This window comes from Enhydra lutris, unplaced genomic scaffold (genome assembly GCF_002288905.1).
Source record: "Enhydra lutris kenyoni isolate GAN:26980312 unplaced genomic scaffold, ASM228890v2 scaffoldscaffold1, whole genome shotgun sequence".
In the NCBI taxonomy this organism is placed as follows: Eukaryota; Metazoa; Chordata; class Mammalia; order Carnivora; family Mustelidae; genus Enhydra; species Enhydra lutris.
The window spans coordinates 52,379,792-52,401,701 of NW_019154085.1; the positions used below are offsets into that span (position 1 = coordinate 52,379,792).

The 21,910-nt window shown below is 34.4% G+C and overlaps 1 protein-coding gene across 2 annotated transcripts in view; it reads left to right on the top strand.

Moving 5' to 3' along the window:
- Window positions 1-21,910, top strand: part of LOC111145595 (polypeptide N-acetylgalactosaminyltransferase 13) — a 447,585-nt gene that overhangs the window by 156,106 nt on the left and 269,569 nt on the right. For both annotated transcript variants that reach the window (XM_022500591.1, XM_022500602.1), the window contains exon 2: window positions 694-862. In XM_022500591.1, the coding sequence (XP_022356299.1) occupies window positions 694-862 (169 nt within the window). The remainder of the gene's footprint in view (window positions 1-693; window positions 863-21,910) is intronic.

Genomic DNA, 21,910 nt, shown 5'->3' on the forward strand with positions numbered 1-21,910 from the left:
ATCAGTTGGTTAAGCAGCTGCCTTCAGCTCAGGTCATGATCCCAGCGTCCTGGGATCGAGTCCCACATCGGGCTCCTTGCTCATCAGGGAGCCTGCTTCTCCCTCTGCCTCTGCCTGCCATTCTGTCTGCCTGTGCTCGCTCTCTCTCCCTCTCTCTCTCTGACAAATAAATAAATAAAATCTTTAAAATAAACTTAAAAAAAAAAATATGACAGGGACGCCTGGGTGGCTTAGTGGTTTAAAGCCTCTGCCTTCAGCTCAGGTCATGATCCCAGAGTCCTGAGATTGAGTTTAGCAGGGAGTCTGCTTCCCCACCACTGCCCCCTGCCTGCCTTTCTGCCTGCTGTGATCTCTGTCTGTCAAATAATAAATAAAAAGTCTTAAAAAAAATATGACAGAGAAGTTTTAAGTTTTGGTGCTTGGTATTGCTTAATTATCAAGTCTAGATGATTAGTCAAATCATACAATATGTTTAGACTTAAAAGGCAACATGCAGCATTGAGATAATGAATTAAAATAAGTTGTTTCATTAGCATAGTGTATGGTTTGTAAGTAAGCAATAAAGACTTGATGATTATATTAAGCCAGTCTCTAGAAAATAGACTTCAAAATCTAATCTAACATATGAGTTTATTTATTCAGTTCATTATCTGTGTGTTTGTATGTGTGTGTGTACTTGTGTGTGTCTTACAGCTGTTATTTCAAGAAATCAAGAAGGGCCAGGAGAAATGGGAAAGGCTGTGCTGATTCCTAAAGATGACCAGGAGAAAATGAAAGAACTGTTTAAAATCAATCAGTTTAACCTTATGGCCAGTGACTTGATCGCCCTTAACAGAAGTCTACCGGATGTGAGATTAGAAGGGTGAGTTTACATGTGTCCTGTAATCTTATATATTGCTAGTCTCTATATCTCACAATATCTCAGAACTTCTGGATCTCTATGGTTCTGAATACCTATGCCATAGTGGGGATGTACTGTGCATCATATGATAAGAAATACGAGCTATTTTCTTCCCTGGCAAAGCAAAATAGTACGCTTGCAAAGACACCACAGAATATGCAAGCCTAACAGGTTTCTCTTCATGAGATGTTTTTTGTTTTGCTTTGCTTTATCTTCCCAAATACAAAATAAACATGCTATTTGATAGGTTATATGCTTGCCTGCCTAGAAAGCTCTTAAACTTTGTATTGAAAAACTGTATGCTTTGCTTCCAGTGTAAAAATGGCCAATTGCCTGTATGATTCTTTGACCCTTTAAACATTATTTATTATGGATTCCAGCAATTTATGGTACTATTTATAATTAGAATGCTCAGCTATCAGCCATGGAAGAAATAGTCACTGGGAAATAGTAATACTGCATGCAAGATGATGTTGAAAAATTCAGCTTGTTTATGATTAACTGTAAGCTATGCCTAGATAGTTGAACATGTTTTAAATGGGTGTAATAAAAGTCAGAATATTTAGCGGAAGTATTGTCATCCTAGTAATGTAGTTCTTACAAGGCAGACTCTTGGCACTTAGAAAAGATATATCCCGAGACTTTAGAAAATTTCCAAGTTTACAGATATGCTGCAGACCCCACTTCCATGGAAATAGAAGTTGTTCTTTTAGACATGTAATGACTTTCTCCATATAGAATAAAATCACAGTTAATGCAAATAATGGCTGCCACCTATAATGGTTATATTACATTAGTAGCATAGTGATGTTAACATCATATTAAATAAATCTGATTTTTTTCCTTTCTAAATTACTATAAATGAGACCAAAACAGAGTAAACAAATCTTGTTGAATTGCTGGGACTGGATCGTCAGGTTTATTTGATAGCTAAGTAACTGGGCTTGTATACCTTAGTATGCTTTTGAAATGTCTCTCTCAAAAAAAAAAACCCCAAAAATCCCAAAACCAACCACAAATAACTACATATTGTGGACATCTCTGGCCTCTAGTAAATGACTAAAACATTGAATATTACATTTGTGCATTCCAAAGACCTATATCATTTTATGGGTAGTTTTATCCATATTTGTATGTTTGTACATAGACACATTTAAGATATACAATAAGCATATTCTTTGAAAGAATTTTGAACACTTTAGATGCTGTTTATACCATTATAATAATGCATTTCTTACTTTGTTTTATATATCATGTTGTGATAAAATGGATAAATGCGATGCCTATTCAGGAAAAACATAAACACTGTTTCAAATTTTTAAGAATTCTTCACTTTCAACTATAAGAACATAAATTTTATATGAGATCTGGGATAATTAAGCTGACAGCTGTTTTAGTACAGAACCATCACTTCAAAAAAAGAATGAAAATCTTCACTGAACATTGTTTAAAATATTTGTGGCCAATGTATTTCTTCTTTTAAGAATCACTTAGTAAATTAAGTACTTGAGTAATTAAGCCTTAAAATATAGAACAATTCAGCATTTTAAAATGGAGATTTCAAATGGATTACTATAAAAATTACACAAAATGCAATGCTTACTGTGTTTTTATTTTGTGTGTGTATGAGGTTGACACATTTTATTACACACACACATTTTATTACACACACAATTTATTACAAGAATTTCTAAACACCACATCCCTTTCTTTTAAGTTGAGGTATAATTGATGTATAAGATAATACTCATTTCAGGGTACAACATAGTGATTTGATATTTGCATACAATGTGAAATGATCACCACAATAAATTCTAGTTAACATCTATCAGCATACAGAATAACAAAATTTTTTTTCTCGTGGTGAGACCTTTTAAGATTTACTCTTTCTGCACCTATCAAATATGCAACACAGTATTTTTGACTGTAGTAGTCATACTGTACATTATATCTCCATGACTTACTTATTTTATAACTGGAAATTTGTACCTCTTGACCTCATTCACCCAATTCTCCCAGCCCCCAAACGTTCTCCCCTCTTGAGACCACCAGTCTGTTCTCTGTATCCGTTTTGTTTATTCATTTTATTGTTTTTTAGATTTCATCTGTAGGTGAAATCATATAGTCTTTGTCTTTTTCTGTCTAACTTATTTTACTTAGTGTAATACCATCAAGGTCCATCCATATTGTTGCAAATGGCAAGATTTCATCCATATTTATGGCTGAGTATTCCATTGTGTATATATACTACTTTATTCATTTATCCTTCTATGGAAACTTAGGATATTTCCATATCTTGACTACTGTAAATAATGTTGCAGTGAACATAATGGTGCATATGTGACTTAAATGTGTGTTTCTGTCTTTTGGGATAAATACCCAGCAGAGGAATTTTTGTATCTTATGGTAGTCCTATCCTTAATATTTTGAGGAACCTACACACTGTTTTCCATAATGGCTGCACCAGTTTACATTCCCACCAGCAGTATATGAAAGTCTTTTCCCTATATTTTTATCAACACTAATTTCTTGTCTTTTTGATATTAGCCATTCTGACAGTTGTGAGGTGATATGTCATTGAGATTTTGATTTCCATTGCTTGACTTTTTAGTGATAATGAGCATATTTTCATGTGCCCATTGGCCACCTGTATATCGTCTTTGGAAAAATGTACAGATCTTCCCATTTTTTAATTGGATTGTTATTATTGTTACTGAGTTGTATCAATTTTTTGCATATTTTGGATATTAACCCCTATAATATATGTGATTTTCAAATATCTCCTTCCTTTTGGTAGGTGGCCCTTTCATTTTGATTCTGGTTTTCTTTGCAGTGCAGGGAGTTTTTAGTTTGATGCAGCCCCACTTGTTTATTTTTGCTTTTCTTGTTTTTAACTTTGGAATCAGATCCAAAAAGTCATCACCAAGATAGATGTCAGGAGCGGAGTGTGTCTGTTTTCTTCTGGGAGTTTTATGGTTTCAAGTCTTAACATTCAAGTCTTTAAACCATTTTGAGTTAATTTTTGGGTATGGTGTAAGATAGTGGTCTAATTTTATTCTGTTGCTTATGTCTGTCCAGTTTTTCTAACACCATTTATTAAGAGACTGTCTTTTCCCCATTGTACATTCTTGCCTTCTTTTTCATAAATTAATTGATCATATATGCATGGGTTTATTTGGGGACTCTCTATTCTGTCCCATTGATCTATGGGTCTATTTTTATGCCAATAGCATACTGTTTGGTTACTGAAACTTTGTGATATACTTTGAAATCAGGGACCATGGTGCCTCCAGCTTATTTCTTCTTTCCAGATATTGCTTTGTCTATTTGGGATCTTTTGTGGTTCCATACAAGTTTTGGGATTGTTTGTTCTATTTCTGTGAAAAAAGCCTTTGCAATTTTGAATAGAAATTGCATTAAATCTGTAGATTACTTTGAGTAATATGGGCATGTTAACAATACTTACTCTTCTCATCCATGAGCATTCAATATCTTTCTATTTATTTGTGTCTTCAATTTTTGTATCATTATCATAGTTTTTAATATATAGGTCTTTCACCTCTGTAAATTAAATTTATTAAATTTATTCCTAAGTATTTTATTCTTTTTGATATAGTTGTAAATGGGATTGCTTTCTTAATTTCTCTTCCCGATAGTTTGTGTTTAGTGTATAAAAACACAGCAGATATTTGTGTATTGATTCTGTATCATTCAACTTTACTGAATTAGCTAGCTTATTAGTTCTAACAGTTTTTTTTATTAGTTTTAACAGACTCTTTTTTGATAGAGTCTTGGGGGTTTTTGTATATAAAATTTTATCATTTACAAATAGTGACAGTTTTACTTCTTTCTGTCCAATTTGAATGCCTTTCATTTCTTCCTCCTCTTCCTCTTCCTCCTTCTCTCCCTGCCATCCTTCTCCTCCTCCTTCTGCTTCTTTCCAAATTGCTCTGGTAAGTACATCCAGTGCTATGTTGAATAAAAGTGCTAAGAGTGGGAATCCTCGGCATTTTCCTGATAATGGAGTAACAGCTTTTCACCAATGAGTATGATGTTAGCTGTGGGCTTGTCATATATGAGCTTTAGTATGTTGAAGTATATTTTCTCTATACCCATTTTGTAGAGCATTTTTATTTTAAATGGATGTTGAACTTTGTCAGATGCCTTTTCTGCATCTATTGAGATGATTATGTGATTTTTATCCCTTATTTTATTAATGTGGAGTATCACATTTATTGATTTGCAGATGTTGAATCATCCTTTCATCCCAGAAATTAATCCCACTTAATCATTATGCAAGGTCCTTTTAATATTGAATTGGGTTTGCAAATACCTGTTGAAGATTAGATTTTGCATTTATGCACATCAGGGGTGTTGGCCTATAATTTTCTTTTTTGTGGTCTTGTCTGGCTTTGGTATTAGGGTAATGCCGACCTTGTAAAATGAATTTCTAAGTATTCATTCCTCTTCAGTTTTTTTTGGAAGAGTTTGAGAAAGATGTGTATTAAATTTTTGAAGTTTTGGTAGAATTTACCAGTGAAACCATCTGGTCCTGGACTTCTGTTTTTTGGGACGTTTTTGATTATTAATTCAATCTCCTTTCTAGTAATTGGTCCATTCACATTTTCTCTTTGTTCATGATTTAGGAAGGTTGTATGTTTCAGGAATTTATCTGTCTTTTCAGGTTGTCCAATTTGATGGTGTATAATTGTTCATAGCAGTCTCTTTTGATCCTTTGTATTTCTCTAGTACTAGTTGTAATTTCTGGTCTTTCATTTCTGATTTATTTGTTTGGATCCTCTCTGTTTCTCTGTTTCTCTCTCTCTCTTTTTCCCCTTGATGAGTCTAGTGAAAGGTTTATCAACATTGTTTACCTTTTTACCAGCTCTTTCACTAATCTTTTCTATTGCATTTTAGTCTTTATTTCATTCATTTCTGCTCTTTTATTGTTTCTGTCTTTGTTCTTCCTTTTCTAGTTCTGTTAAGTGTATAACTAGATTGGGATTTTTCATTTATTGAAGTTATATCACTCTGAGCTTACTTCTTAGAACTGCTTTTGCTCCATCCCATAGATTTTGGTGTGTTCTCTTTTCATTTACATTCTCAAGAGTTTTTTGTTTTTTGGTTTGCTTGTTTGTTTTAGTTCCCTATTGATTTCTTCATTGACACATTAGTTGTTCAGTACCATGTTGTTTAATCTCCACATATATATTTTTTTAAATTTTCTAGTCATGATCTTGTAATTGATTTCCACTTTCATACCATTGTGGTTGGAAAAGATGCTTGATAAGATTTCAGTCTTCTTAAATATATTTAGATTCATTCTGTGGTTTAACATATGATCTATCCTGGAGAGTGTTCCATATGCACCTGAGAAGAATGTGTATTTTGCTATCTTGGGTGGAATGTTCATATTTTAGAGTCCATTTGGTCTAATGTGTTGTTTAAGGCTGATGTTTCCTTATTGATTTTCTGTCTGGACAGTCTATCCACTGATGTAAGTGAGGTTTTAAAAATCCTACTCTTACCGTACTGCTGTTCTGCTGTTAATTTCACTCTTTACATTTGTTAATAAATGCTATGGATATATTGGGTGTATAGTTATTTATAGGTTACATCTTCTTGCTGGATTGATCCTTTTCCATTATGTAATGCCTTCTTTGTCTTTTATTATAGTCTTTGTTTTAAAATCTAATTTATCTGATAAAAGTATAGCTACTGTAGCTTCCATGATTGCAGGATTTTTCCATACCTTCACTTTCAGTCAGTGTATGTTCTACATCTGAAGTGAGTTTCTTCTAGGTAACATACAGATTGGTCTTATTTGTTTGTTTGTTTTAATCCATCCAGCCAGTCTTTGTTTTTTCCATTGGAGAATTTAGTCCACTTATATGTAATTATTGATAGCTATGTACTATTTGCCATTTTGTTAATTGTTTTCTGACTCTTATAGTTTTGTACTTATTCTTTCTTTTTTCTTATTTTTTTTCTCTTCCTTGGTGGTTTGAAGACTGTCTTCAATGTTACGCTTTGATTCTTTTATCATTACCTTTTGTGTATCTTCCTACAGGTTTTTGCTTGGTGGTTATCATAATGTTTACATATAGTGGCCTACATATACAACAGTCTATTTTAAGTTGATAACAAGTTAAGTCTGAATATATTCTAAAACTCTACATTTTCACTCTACCACCCCCCCTGCACTTTATATTTTCATGTCACATTTTGAATCTTTTTATTTTGTGTATCCCTTAACAAATTATAGGCACTTATACTACTTTTGTCTTTTAACCTTCACACTAGCTGTGTAAGTTTAGTCTGCTACCTTTCTTAAATATTTGCCTTTACCATTGAGATTTTCACTTTCATATGTTTCTTGTTACTAATTAGTATTCTTTCTTTTCAGCTTAAAGTAGTCCCTTTAACATTTCTTATAGGCTCGTTTAGTGGTGTGAATTCCCTTAGCTTTTGCTTTTTGGAAAACTCTTTATCTTTCCTTTAATTCTGCATGATATTATTGCTGGGTAGAGTATTTGTGGTTGGTTGAAAGTTTTTTCTCTTCAGCTCTTTAGGTATACCATGTCTCTCTTCTGACCTGCAAAGTTACTGGCAAAAAAATCTGCTTACAGTTTTATGGGGGTTCTCTTATACATATCAAGTCCTTTTTCTCTTGTGGCATTTAAGATTCTTTATATTTAACTGTTGACATTTTAATTATAATGTGACTTGGTATTGATTTCTTCCAGTTCATTTTTTTTTTTTTTTTAGACTCATTGGTTTCCTGGCTCTGGATATCTGTTTTCTTCCCCAGGCTAGAGCAATTTTCAGCTATTACTTCTTCAAATAAGTTTCCTGCCCCTTTCTCACTTTATTCTCCTGGGACCCCTAAAATGCAAATATTGTTTTATTTGATGTTGACTCCTTAAGCTATCTTCACTTTTTTTAATTATTATTTTTTTTCTTTCTGCTACTGTGCTTTAGTGAGTTCCACTGCCCCTTTTCCAGATCACTAATCCTTTTTCTGCTTCATCTAGTCTATTGTTGAAAACTCTTGTGTACTTTTTAGTTCAGTTGTCTTTTTCTTCAGCTCTGTGACTTCTGTTTGGTACTTTATAATATTTTCTCTCTCTTTGTCAAAACTCTAGTATGTTCATCCATTCTTCTCCTGAGTCAGTGAGCATCCTTATACCATTACATTGAACTGTTTATCAGATAAATTACTTATCTTTCTTTCATTAAGGTTTTTTCCCACAGTCTTGTTCTTTCATTTGGAACATATTTGTTTCCTCAGTTTCCTTGATTCTTTGTGTTTGTCCACATGTATTAGGAGAAGCACTTACCCCTCCCAGTCTTGAAGGAGTGGCTTTATGTAGAAGATTACACTTATCTTTGAACCTTGTCCTAGCTCTTGGCTGTCTCTCAAACCTTTGCAGTTGTCTAAACAGCCTGATAACTTTTGATCCATCCCTATTTTTGGGGCTGTATCAAGACCTGTCATTGTTTCAGAGGGAGGGATCTTAGCCCCCAATTTCAGGCTGATTGGAAATCAGACCCTCACGCAAAAGCTTTTAAAGTATGCTAACATATATAGTCCTGCAGGACTACAGTTGTAAATCCAGCTGGCCTCCAGACCAAGTTTTTGGGAAGTATCTCCTTAGCAACAATTGCAAAAGTCAAAGCTCTGAATGACTACATAAACTCCTTTCTGGGAGGTACTGGCTGGCTGTAGCATAGCCACAGGAGAGCACAAAGATGGCATTCACAGCCTATGCCCCTAAAAGCAACTCTGTGTCCTCCTCTTCTCTTTCTCCTCCTCTTCCTCCTTCTCCTCCTCCTTCCCCTTCTCCATATTCTTCTTCTTCTTCTTCTGTTTCTTCTTCTTCTTCTAAGATTTTATTTATTTATTTGACAGAGTGAGAGAGAGAACACAAGCAAGGGGAGCAGAAAGCAGAGGGAGAGAGAGAACCAGGCTCCCTGCTGAGCAAGGAACCAAGGCTATGGGGGGCTCAATCCCAGGCCCTTAGATCATGACCTGAGCAGAAGGCCGAAGCTTAACCGACTGAGCCACCCAAGTGCCCCAGGTGTTTCAGCCTTCTGTCTGTGCTGAACCTTGGGGTTGTAACCCTGCCAAAAACTGTCACTCCAATTGTTTCAGTACTGTGGGGCCCAAAAATGCAAACCCCCCTTGCCACTATAGTTGAACACTCAAGAGGCATCTCATGCATGAACTGTACACACACCCACCAGCTTTAATGGGGCAATGGAGATCATGGGATCAGGTATTTCCACTTGTTTTAGTGGTCCTGTGGGGTAATATAGGACCTGGGCCTGCCTGCCAGCTTTAGTGAGGCTGTAGGAGAGCATTAAGGTGGGATGCAACTACTGGCATTAGCAAAGCCATGGGAAAGTACAGTGTTGGGGCACACTCACTGGTACTTGGAAGAGTGTAAAAAATGTCAGCCACCATCTCTGGCTCTACCAAGTAGAATGAGAGCCCTAAAATCTTGTTCACCAACATCTCTGTCTCCAGAGTCCTATCAGGCCCCTGCCCCTCCAGCAGACACTTTAAGATTAACAACTGAATCTCTTCCACACATGGTATAGTGATTTTCAAACTGCTGCTTTTGTGCTGGGTCTTGGGGTGCGTGAGGCTTCATGCGATCCCTTTAGGAGAGATTCTCAGCTTCCTACAACCCTTTGGGTTTGTTGAACACAAGTTCTGTTGGTTTTCAAAGCCAGCTCTTCTGGGGCCTTGTCTCTTCAGTGCAGGTCTCAAGGGTTGGGAGTCCTGATGTGGAGCAGGAGCCTCTTACTCCTCAGGGAAAAACTGTATTTGTAAGACCTGATTGTGATCAGATTGTAAGTTGATGTGTTGGGTGGGGATTTTGGTGAGACCAAGTGTCTTCCTCTCCCCCCTCATCCTAATGTGACCCCATTATCCTTTGTTGTGGAGGAGCTGATCAGCCAGTTTTCAAGTCTTTTTCAGAGAATTATTCTATATGTAGCTGCAAATTTGGTGTGTCTGTGGGAGGAATTAAGTTGAGATTTTTCTATATCACCATCTTGAACCACCTCCTGTTTACTGTGATGATTACTGCTCAAATTTTGAGATTTTAAAAATGCCCTGTGAAATAATATTAATGAAATGAATAATTTTCTGTTTTATTTTTATGTACCACCATAGTGTGTACTATCAGTAAGAAACATAAAACCATCCAAACTTTCTGTACAAATCATAAAATGTATGTGAGTTTTACTGGAGATATTTGCAAGTCATGTTGAATGACTCAGTTCTATGACTGGGAAAATCTAATGTTGAAAAACACATTATGAATCATATATCCAAACTGTTATTTAAAAGAAGTAGAAATCTGCCTATACTCATTTGATGTAGAAAACTTTCTTTTTTTCAATTTTGGTGTTAGTTACTGTTCAATTTTTGGATACTTATATCTTAAAACGATATGAACACATTAAGTTAGTCTCAGTGATGACTGATAAATTACATAAAGGTGTACAAAATTGGTATTGAAAAATAGTTTTAAGAAGAGCTTAATTTATTTTAGTAGAAAAACAGAGTTGATATTTACTTACAAAGTGTCTGAACCACACAGTCAATTCATTCAAGTATCTCAGTGTATTTTACTAGAATATAGCCTTAAACTGGCTTGACTGAATTCAGAAAAATTATCCTATTAGTTTAGTGTTGTGTTTGGCCTTAATATCCATCTATAAATATTTGAAGATATGTTCAGAGCAAAAAACTTTTAGTAAATATCCCGTGTTTTCACAGAGGAGAGAGTAGATAAAAATTTCCTTGAAGTGATTGTGATGAAACATCAGGACAAGGTAGGGTTAAGTTCTGGAATGTCCATTCCTAGTGAATTTGAATATCGAATATTGAATAGTAAATATTGAATAGTGAATAGTGAATATTGTTTGAATATTTACATTAATTAATTAACTTACTTATACTTAATTTATTGACGTTTGTAATACATTTGTATATACTCTTTAATTATTTGAGCAAATAAAATAATAGTATTACAAATAGTCATGGTAATAGGCTATTTTAAGTGCAGTTAAGACTGAAGATCTTACTAAATTTTTTATTCTTTAAGTCCCTCCATTTCTAGGATTCTTGTTATGGTCTGCATATACATATAAATAAAATTACTGATGGTCTTACCACCCCTCTCTCTCCTTTGCCCATAAACTCCCTAACTTAAAAAACAAAAGTAAAATGTCATAAAATTCTGATTCAGAACTTTGAGGAAAATGAATATTAGCTTAATGTGTTAATGATCAGCATTAGGGATTTGTTACCATGTTTTTCAATAATTATAGTTCTAAGATTTCTTAAATTTATGTAGTTTGTATATAAGAACAGGGCCTAAATATTACTATTTTCAGAAAACAAGTAAATAGACGTCATTTTGTTTAGATTTTTAACATAAGATTTTTATGTTAATATCTGGAGAGAGAAATTTAAAGAGTTACCAAATTAAAAATTCCATTAAGAGACATTTAATGCATTATTTTTGAGCACTTAGTATGCAAATATGTGCCAGATATTGTTCTATGTGCCTGGGATATAACAGTGAACACAGAAGTTCCTACTTCATGGAATTTAGAATGAATAAAAGACCTGAGAATGGTAAGGTGTGGTGAATAAAGTAGTGAGGGAAAGCCTCTGTGAGAAACCCACATCTGGGTAAATTGACAGAACTTTAAACACCTAAATATTCTAATTTCTTTTTACTAATACATAGAGATGTTAAGTATTTACTGAGTGCCTGAAACAGTCAATGCTAGAAATATAATGAATCTATGGATGTGTACAACTCCATAAAGTTACAAAAGTAAAGGAATAATCATTAAGTAAAAATAAATCATTAAGTAAAGGAATAATCATTAAGTAAATTAAATGTAGATGCGTGTGTGTTTGTGTGTTTGCATTATTTTTGAAAATAGCATTGAATTGCATATTCAATGAATGACAGCAAAAACCATGCTTTGGTTTGCTTGGGCATCAGTAGTCAGTGTTATATCATGGTTCTGGTCTGTCCTAGAAGTAGAGAAAACATGACTATGACCATAATCGATGAAGTTTAGATACATGACTCTATGCTATTATATGTGAAACAAATGTGGGAAGAAAAAGCCAACTGTGGAGAGAGATTTTTCAAGTAATTGGGAAAAATCTCTAGGTATAGGGCTGAACACATAAGTTTAAGATCTGTTTCTATGGCTAACTGTTATGTCTTGGGCAAGACATTCATTTTCTAAGCCCCAGTTTCCTTTCACTGATTAAACCAGCAAATCAGTCAATCAGCCAAACAGCCCCTGTCACGTACCTACCATAAACTTAGCTTTGAGAACAAATTAATGCACATAACAGCCCCTGTCTATGAGGAGGTAAAAGGGCTATATTTACATAAACAACTAATTAACAGTATTGTGTGAACACACCTATAATTGCAAAAATGACAAAGTAAGAATAGGATTGCCTTGAGTTCCTGGTGAAATTTTTATGTTTATTATTATTATTCTATCTGATTCTCTTATGCCCTAGGCTCCCTTTTTCAACTAAGTGAGGAAACTTTTTAAGCAGTCGGCTTTTCCCTTTACTCTGCAATTATTTTTGAATAAGAAATTAACAGTAATTATTGGGTGAATATTTATAAAAAAGCTATGGGAAATTAAAACAAAATACTAAGGTTCTTTAGCATTTACTTGTATTCAGACATTTAATAGCACTTCAAGTTCTGGTATTGAGTTATTTGAAGGTTATAATGCAGCTGGCATTTAAATATATTTCATCAGAGAAAAAAATGAGGAAATTGGAGATTTATTTCAGCTATTTATATCCTAGACCAAATAACTGCTTCTTACGTATGCACACATGCAAGCTGATAAAGAGAAAAAGACTGGAGCAGTCTTGCATTATTAGTGGAAGAGCTGTAGCATACAAATTCTGAATAAGTTGCTCTCAGAGGACAACAAATTTATTTACTACATAAAACAAAAATAAACCATAGTATACATTTTTGTCTGTGCTCAATCTCATAAATGTACTTGTCCATTTATATGGATGGCCTTTCTCATGAATTAAAAAGTGACAAATACAGCACTGATTGCACAAAGGAGAGAGAGAAAACGAAAATGTTAATTGGATTTCTCATCTCTGTTCCATATCTTCTCTTTTTAATTTGAGAATTACTACAACTTTCATATGCTGGCAAAAATTTTGATAATCATAATTTCTACAATACTTGATTTATGTAATGTGCTCATGTGTGGAATTAATTTCACTACCCAGATAAAAAGGGGATTTGTGTATGTTTATATATGCATACAAATATATATTTGACAGAAATGGAGATGATAGGTATTACTATCTTTGGGATAATAATATTACACTATAATTTTCCTTTCAAATAAGAAAATGGAGTAAAGCATTTCTAGGTATGTTCTCAGGGACACATTTATGTACCACTGTAAACAGAAAGCATACTGCATAACCCAATTTAGACTTGAACTACCCCCAAAAAACCTCTTTATTTAATTTTTTGACACTGTTACTTTGAATTTTAAAAAATTATGGTAAAATACGTGTAGCATAAAATGTGTTATCTTAACTATTTTTAAGTGTACATTTTATAAGTGTTAAGTATGAAGGAGATCAGAATATGGTACCTCAAGCCGTACCATTTTGACATAAAAATTATTTTAAGTTGAAGGCAACTGAGAAACTGCAGACAGGAAAAGCTCTCTTATGCTTCCAGTCTGCTTAAATGCAAGGCATGCATTTCCATTTCGAAAGTGTCCCTCTCTTTTGAACCAGGAAAGGCACAACAACCTTTTTCAATAGAGATAGATATGGCACTGAGATGATTATGCATAAACTAACTAACCCTTATCTGCCACTAGTTTCTCCCATATGTTTGCTCTTCTACAGTTTACCAACCCAAACATGGGCCCAAACATGGTTGTTGTTGGGTTGTTTTGTTTTGTTTCTGTCTTGTCACTTCTTCACAATTGATCACCTTTTGTTAAAAGATGTATAAGCTGCCAGGTTTAACCACTTTTTTGGGTATTCAGTACTTTTCTATGAAGGCCTCCATATACATCAAAATCAAAAATATTAATATCAAGTAAAATTTATATGCCTTTTCTCCTGTTACTCTTTATTTTGTCAATTTAATTTGCAAGCCTTATGTTCCCAAAACAAGAGGGGAGAGAAAGTTTTTTTCCCTCCTCTGTAAATATTGTCACGTTGTTGTGCAATCTCCAGAAGTCTTTTCATCTTGCAAAATTGAAACTCTTATCCATTAAACAGCTCCTCCATATTCCCTCTGATCCCTGGCCCCTGACAATCAGCATTCAAATTGCTGTCACTATGAATATGACTACCCTTGGTACTTCATATAATTGGGATCATACAGCTTTTGTCTTTTTCTGACTGGCTTGTTTCACTTAGCTAATGTCTCAAGGTTCATCCATGTTATAGTGTGTGTTAGAATTTCTGAACTTTTTAAAGTTAAATAATATTTCATTATATGTATATACTACTTTCATCCACCCATCTATTGATGAACACTGGGTTTCCTTTACTTTTTTTTCTTTTAAGATTTTTTTTTTTAATTTTTATTTATTTGACAGAGAGAGCACAAGTAAGCAGAGGGGCAGGCAGAGAGAGGGGGGAAGCAGGCTCCCCACTGAGCAGAGAATCTGATGTGGGGCTTGATCCCAGGACTCTGGGATCATGACCTGAGCCGAAGGCAGAGGCTTGACCCACTGAGCCACCCAGGCGCCCCACTTTACTTTTGTATTCCTGAATAATACCTCAATGAACATGGGTTCACAAGTAACTCTTGAGTTGTGTTTTCAGTGCTTTTGGATATATATACCCAGAAGTGGAATTATTTAGTCATATGCTAATTCAACTTTTAATTTTTGGGGGAAGCACTATACAGATTATCACAGTAGCTGTACTAGTGTGCAGGGTTCCAGTTTCTCCATATCTTTTCTTCTTTCTTTCTTTCGAGTAGCCATTCTTTTAGATGTGAGGTGTATCTTATAGTTTTAATGTCATTGATTAGTCATGTGCTTTTATCTTTTCATGTGCTTTTTAGTCATTTGTATATTTTCTTTGCAGAAATGTCTGTTCAAGTCATTTGCCTGTGTTTTAATTGGATTGCTTGGGTTACTTTGATGTTGAGTTGTAGTTCCATCCCAGGACCCAGAGATCATGACCTGAGCCAAAATCAAGAGTCAGCTGCAGAATCAACTGGGCCATCCACATACCACACTGTTTTTTTGTTTTTTGGTTTTTTTTCCTAAGAGTTTTATACTTTTAACTCCTTTACTTAGGTCTTTATTTTGAATTAACTGTGGATACAGTTTTACCAACAGAATTTCTTGAAAAGTCTAATCTGTTCCCTTTGTGTTATCTTGACACCATTACTGAAAACCATTTGACTATATATGTAAGGGGTTATTTCTGAGCTTTCCATTCTATTTGATTGATCTATATTTCTGCTTTTATGGCAATAACAGTCTTACTGTAGCTTTGTAATAAGTTTTGAAATCAGGAAGTATGAGACTTCCAATTTTGTTTTTTGAACACTTTGTGTTTAATGATAGGTGCTTTCTTCCCAGCATTCCAAATAATAGTTTTCAGTTTTCATTCCCAGCCTGATCATTCTATAAAATAATTTTTAATTATTTTATATATTCATCATTTATCAAAATCTAATTGTGTACTTATGAAAACAGATACAGTTCTTTATTATAGAACATTATGAATTCAAAATAGAAAATATCCAAAAAATTATAGTACACTTGACCTTTGAACAATATGGGGTTAGTGGCACCAAATCTCCATTCATCAAAAATCTGTATATAACTTTTGACTCTCCCAAAATCTTAACTAGTGCTAGCCTACTATTAACACATATTTTATATATGTATTACCTAATGTATTATTACAATAATGTAAACTACAGAGAAGATAATAAGAAAATCATAAGGAAAAGAAAATACATTTATAGTAATGTACTGTATTGATATTTAAAAAAAAAATCTGTTTGTAAGTGGACCCACACAGTTCAATCCTGTGTTGTTCGGGGGTCAGTTGGACCTGGAAGTGTGAATTTAGAAGTACCACTATGTGGAGGTGAGATGAAGGAAAGCTTTAAGTAAGTGAGCCACCCAGGCGCCCCTATTTATCCACTTTTATATCCATTAATGTTTCCTTATATTTCTAATTTTGTATACCTCAAATTTTTACTCTGTGTGACTTTTGGCAGAATCTTTATTAAAGATAATAAATCTTCATTAATCTTTATTAAAGATTTTGTTAAAAATTAAATTAATCTTTATTAAAAATCAGGGCTCATATAAAAAAATGTGATGGATTGGGGGCGCCTGGGTGGCTCAGTGGGTTAAAACCTCTGCCTTCAGCTCAGGTCATGATCTCAGGGTCCTGGGATCGAGCCCCGCATCGGGCTCTCTGCTCAGCGGGGAGCCTGCTTCCCCCTCTCTCTCTGCCTGCCTCGCTGCCTCCTTGTGATCTCTCTCTCTGTCAAATAAATAAATAAAATCTTTAAAAAAATGTGATGGATTGCATTCTAAAAAAGTAAAGAAAAAAAGAAAAAGAAATTTTTCAAATGCAGAGATTTTAGATAACTGGGGAATAGAAAAAGATGATAGGGTTTAGACAGTAAGTATATGAGGCCTTGTGAGGAAACAACCCAATGAGAATGGAAGGCTAGCCATTCCAGATCATTGGCCTAGGAAGAATGATGAAGAGTGTTACAAACAATGCCCCTGCCTTTGTTTAGACATGTCTTAGTAGACAAATAGAAGGTATTAGAGGAGAAACATGACATGAAGGAAATGATATTTAGGAAGAAACATTTCTGCCATTTTATTTCTATGAAGGATATTATAGATAGGAAAAGCTTAGATTAATAGGATTTCTCCTGCTATTATATTCATGTAGATATGATTAGATAAGGAGCTTCTCTAGGATAATTGTCTTAGAAATTTAAAGCAATATGTAGTAATAAGTTAAAATGAAGGGGAAAGATAAACACCAAATTCAGGAGGGCTTCAGGATGGATAGTCATGTAGTTGAATTTTCAATTGTGAGTGTGTGTGTGTGTGTGTGTGTGTGTGTGTGTGTGTTTTAAACCTGAAGCAAATTAAGGGGAGAGAAGGGAGATATTCCAAGTATATTTTGAAATGATATCCAGTGACTGACTGGATACAAGGGAAGAGAAAACAAAGGAATCAAAAGATGACTGTAAAGTTTCACATTTGGGTGACTTGGAGATTCATGGTATTGCTGATTTTACACACAAGCATGTACACACAAGTACAAACAAACAGACACACAGACAAAGTCATACTTACATACCAATTTTAATCTGGGTAGTGACATTAGTTCCACAAATGAACACATGAAATAAACCAAAGTTTTGTGGAAACTATTGTTATCTTTACAGGCAAAGGTTTTGCCAACACATAAAAATTATAATTTTTCTCAAATTAAAAAGAAAAGATGTGGAAGAGAGATGAGAAATCCAATTAATATTCTCGTTTTCTATTTCTCCTTTGTGAAATTGATGCTACATTTATCTGCATAGTATTAGTGTAATTGGGCAAAATATAATTTAAAAAATTTCGAGATTCTACTATTTCTAAAATTAGCCCTTGAAAGGTAGACTTGGGGGTTACAAATGTGTAGTTCTTAACTTACCATATGAAAAAAATCTAATTTAAAAAGCAAAGATGATTTTTTAACAAACATTTGCAAATTGACTTACCTTAAGAAAATAGAGTTCTGCATTTGCTAGAAAAATCCTGTGTGGAAGGAATATTTGACTTCTGTGTGAAATTTTTCCTTACTATTTTTTTCAATGACAGATGTTTTCTGTACACATATCAGTGCCCTACAGGAAGCCTAAATTGTTTCTGATGCCAACTTCCGCTAGTGTTACTTTGCTGAGGAAGATGTGATTTCATAGTCAGTATACTTTAATATAGTTATGACAGTAAGTCATCATTTTACTGACATGGGAGATGTTGGCAGATGCCTAAAAATTCTCATTGTATATCATAATATTTTCATGACCTTGCAAAGTCTCCTTGCTGAAACCAATATACTTTCTTAATGATAATTGCTATATAAGTGAGAAAACTTGTGTTCAGTCTTCTAACTTTAATATTTAATACTTAATATTCCTATGTAATTTTGTTGCATTAAAACATTGAAACAGTGTCAAAAATAAAACATATTAAAGCACTGTTAAAAATACATAAATTTCATTTTGTACACTTCATGTCCAACTTAAAATATATGGAATGTATGATTTATATGTATGGAACATATGATTTTAGTAGAAAAAATATATTGCCCACTATATATTATTTACTGCATTTATCATGTCTTGATTTATTTTTCCCCTGAAAAAAGACATTCTTTCTGTTTTTCTTCTTTTTTTTTCACATCTTTATCTTTTTAAGTATTGATGTGGTGGAGATTAGATAGAGACTTTTTTTTCTAAAGTATCATAGGAAGATAGCTGGTTATATTTAATGGGTTAGTTAATTTTCTAAGAAATTCAAATGGAAAGATCCAATATAAAGTAACTATTGTTTGTTTTTTAAGATTTTATTTATTATTTTTAGAGAGAGAGGAGAGGTCAGGATCCCTGGATCTCACAACCCTGAGATCATGACCTAAGCTGAAATCGTTTTCACCTAGGTGCTCTGTAAAGTAACTATTGTATCATCATACTATGTAAGATAAAGTTAAATTTTACAGTGCAAGTTAGTAAGTAAAATTCAATTTTGTAAACACTCATCCAGTGTCTCCTTTCTGAGCACTATTTTGTGAGAAATTTAAAAGCAAATATAACACATAGTTCCTATCCTTAATGGGCTTACATAGCATAGTGATTAAGGGAAGATTCTCCCCATGAATCAATTAATATACATAAATTAATAAATTCTATAATAATAGTAAATGTAACTAATTGTCATTGTCAATATTTGTGGAACTTTTGCTACTTAGTGGGCATTATATTAAGTAGTTTACCTGCATTATGTCTTGGAATTCTTAACAAAAGCCCCTTGAAGTATATCCTGTGTTTTGTTGTGTCTGTTTTATGGATTGGGAAACATTCTCAGAGAGGATAAGGAACTTCTCCAAAGTTATACACGGGACATTTGAATCCAGGCAGTGTAACTCCCAGTATGTGCTCTTAGTTACTAGAGAACGCTAGTAAATATAAAGAGGAAAATAAGACAGAGTCATGTTACTAAAAACTTCATAGACAATACAAACCATGGGCTAGCCCTTAAATAATGGGCAGAACTTATACAAGGGAGAGCATGGAGATCCCAACGCAGATGAGGAAATGAGATGAGGAGATGCGCAAAATGGGATGACATAAAATGACGTGTTGAAGAGACTGATCTAATGTAATAGATTATTTTGAGGACTGTTCATGTGGTCATGCTGGCCGTCATTCTGACTCACAGTCATGATCGCTACCCTCAAGCAGGCACCAGTCATCTGACATTTCCCTTGTCTATTCTCTCTTCCACTTTGTAACTTATTATTTCATAATTTTAGCACTCCCCTCACACTTCCAGTACATCCTCTCGCTCAGTGTATGATCTTACTATTTATTTTATTGAGCAAACCAGAAGCAAATAGAAGAAAATCCCCACTGGTCTCACCATCACATTTCCTTCTTCCTTGCATTTGTAGCCCTACACTCTTTCTGCCTTCTCTCCTGTTGGCTATGAATGCACTGTCCATGCTGCTAGTGACCACTAGCCCGTCTTTTTGCAATCTGATGCTGTCCCCTCATACTCAAGCACATTATGACAACTCTGCACACCTCTTCCATCAATTCCCTTTTCTCTCTTGAGTTATTCTCAACAGGAGGCAAGCATGCTATTTATTCTTCCTTAAAAACAAACATGTAAACAAAGTGTCTCTTCAGACAACGCTTCTCACAGATACGTCTGTTTTTCTTCCTTTTCAAAATCTTTTTGAAAGAATTGGCTGTAGTCACTGTCTTGAACCACTCCATACCTCCATGTTGTCTTAAACCCACTTTGGTTAACTTTAATTCTTGCAATAGCCGCAAAACTGCTCCTGCCAAAGTCACTAATGAGTCCTACATTGTTTTATTTAATTGTAAGTTCTCAGTCCTCATGTTTCTTGGGTTATCAGCATAAAAATATACTTGATTCCTGGGGTGCCAGGGTGGCTCAGTGGGTTAAAGCCTCTGCTTTCGGCTCAGGTCATGATCCCAGACTGCCTACTTGTGATCTCTCTCTGTCAGATAAATAAATAAAATCTTTAAAAAATATATTTATATACTTGATTCCTATCTTCTTTTTGAAACAAAATTTCACTTGGCTCTCCAGTCACTGTGCAGCCCGAATTTTTCTTGTACCTCTCTTGGCCATTCCTTCCCTTTGTTATTTCTTGGTGCCTTTTCTTCTCCGTTAACTCTAAATATAGGTATGTCCCAAGGATAAGTCCTTGGAGCTGGCCTGTTTTCTGTCAGCACTCACTTCCTTGCTAATTTCAGATAGTCTCTTCATTTTAAATATTATCTTGATCTCCAGTCTAAACTTCTCCCTGTCATCCAGAATTGAGCACCAACAGTGTTCTTGATTTGTTCTTTTGAATGTAGAACATTGATCTGAAACAACATATTCAGAACTCAGTACCAGAGGAGATCTTTATAAAACCTACTCTTTTCTTGGAATTCATCATCTTGGGAAATGGAAACTCCATTCTTCTAGCTGCTCATGCCAAACCCTGACGTCTCATTGGAGCAAGCTCTTGCACTCCACATCTGATGCATCAGCAAATTCAAAATATTGGCTCTTTTTATTACCTCCACGGCTGTCATCTGAGCCCAAGCTTCTGATATTTTTATTTTTTATTTTTTTTAAATCCTTTTTTTTTTTAAAGATTTTATTTATTCATTTGACAGACAGAGATCATAAGCAGGCAGAGAGACAGGCAGAGAGAGAGGAGGAAGCAGGCTCCCCGCTGAGCAGAGAGCCCGATTCTGGGCTCGATCCCAGGACCCTGGTATCATGACCTGAGCCGAAGGCAGAGGCTTTAACCCACTGAGCCACCCAGGCACACCCTGATATTTTTAACTGAATTCTTGTGGTAACCAATTAAGTGTTTTTGTTTTATTTTGTTTTGTTTGTGTTTGTTTGTTTGCTTTTCCTTTGGTACCCTACAGTCTCAGAACATAATAGAATGATCCTACCTTACTTTGTGCTACTACTTGGCTTACATCTCTTCAGTGCTTTGCATCTCTTTCAGTGTAAAATCCGCTCTTTTTCATGCCTATAAAGCGTTGGATGATTTGACTTTCCATACTTCTTGCATATTCTCTGTTAGCATTCACCGGATTTCTCTCTCAGTTCCAGATATAGATGAAAACTGGAACACACCAAGAACACTACTACTTCAAGACATTTGTACTTTCTGTTCCCTCTGCCTGGGATGTCTGTACCCTGAATATCCACATGGTTTGTTCCCTTATTTTCAAGATTTTTACTTAAATGTCATCTTCTCTCTGAGGTCTTCCCTGACACATTATATAAAATTACAGCCATCTATAACACTTTCTATCACCTTTCTCTGCTTTATTTTTCCCCTTTATACTACTGGCTACCTAATGTTGAGCATGTTTTACTTTAATTATCTTCTTTATTATATGCTTCTTTCATTAGAATGTAAGCTCATTGAGTGCAGAGATGGATGTTTTATTCACTGTTATATCCCTTGCTCTTCGAAGAATCTCTGTTGTATGATGGGCATTTGATAAATATTTGTTCACTGAGTTTATAAATTGATGAATAATAATATATATTCTGATAGTATTTTGAGGATGAAACAGACAGAAAAGCTTGACTTTCATAATAAGGAAAAGAGCCGTTACTGGTTTTCAG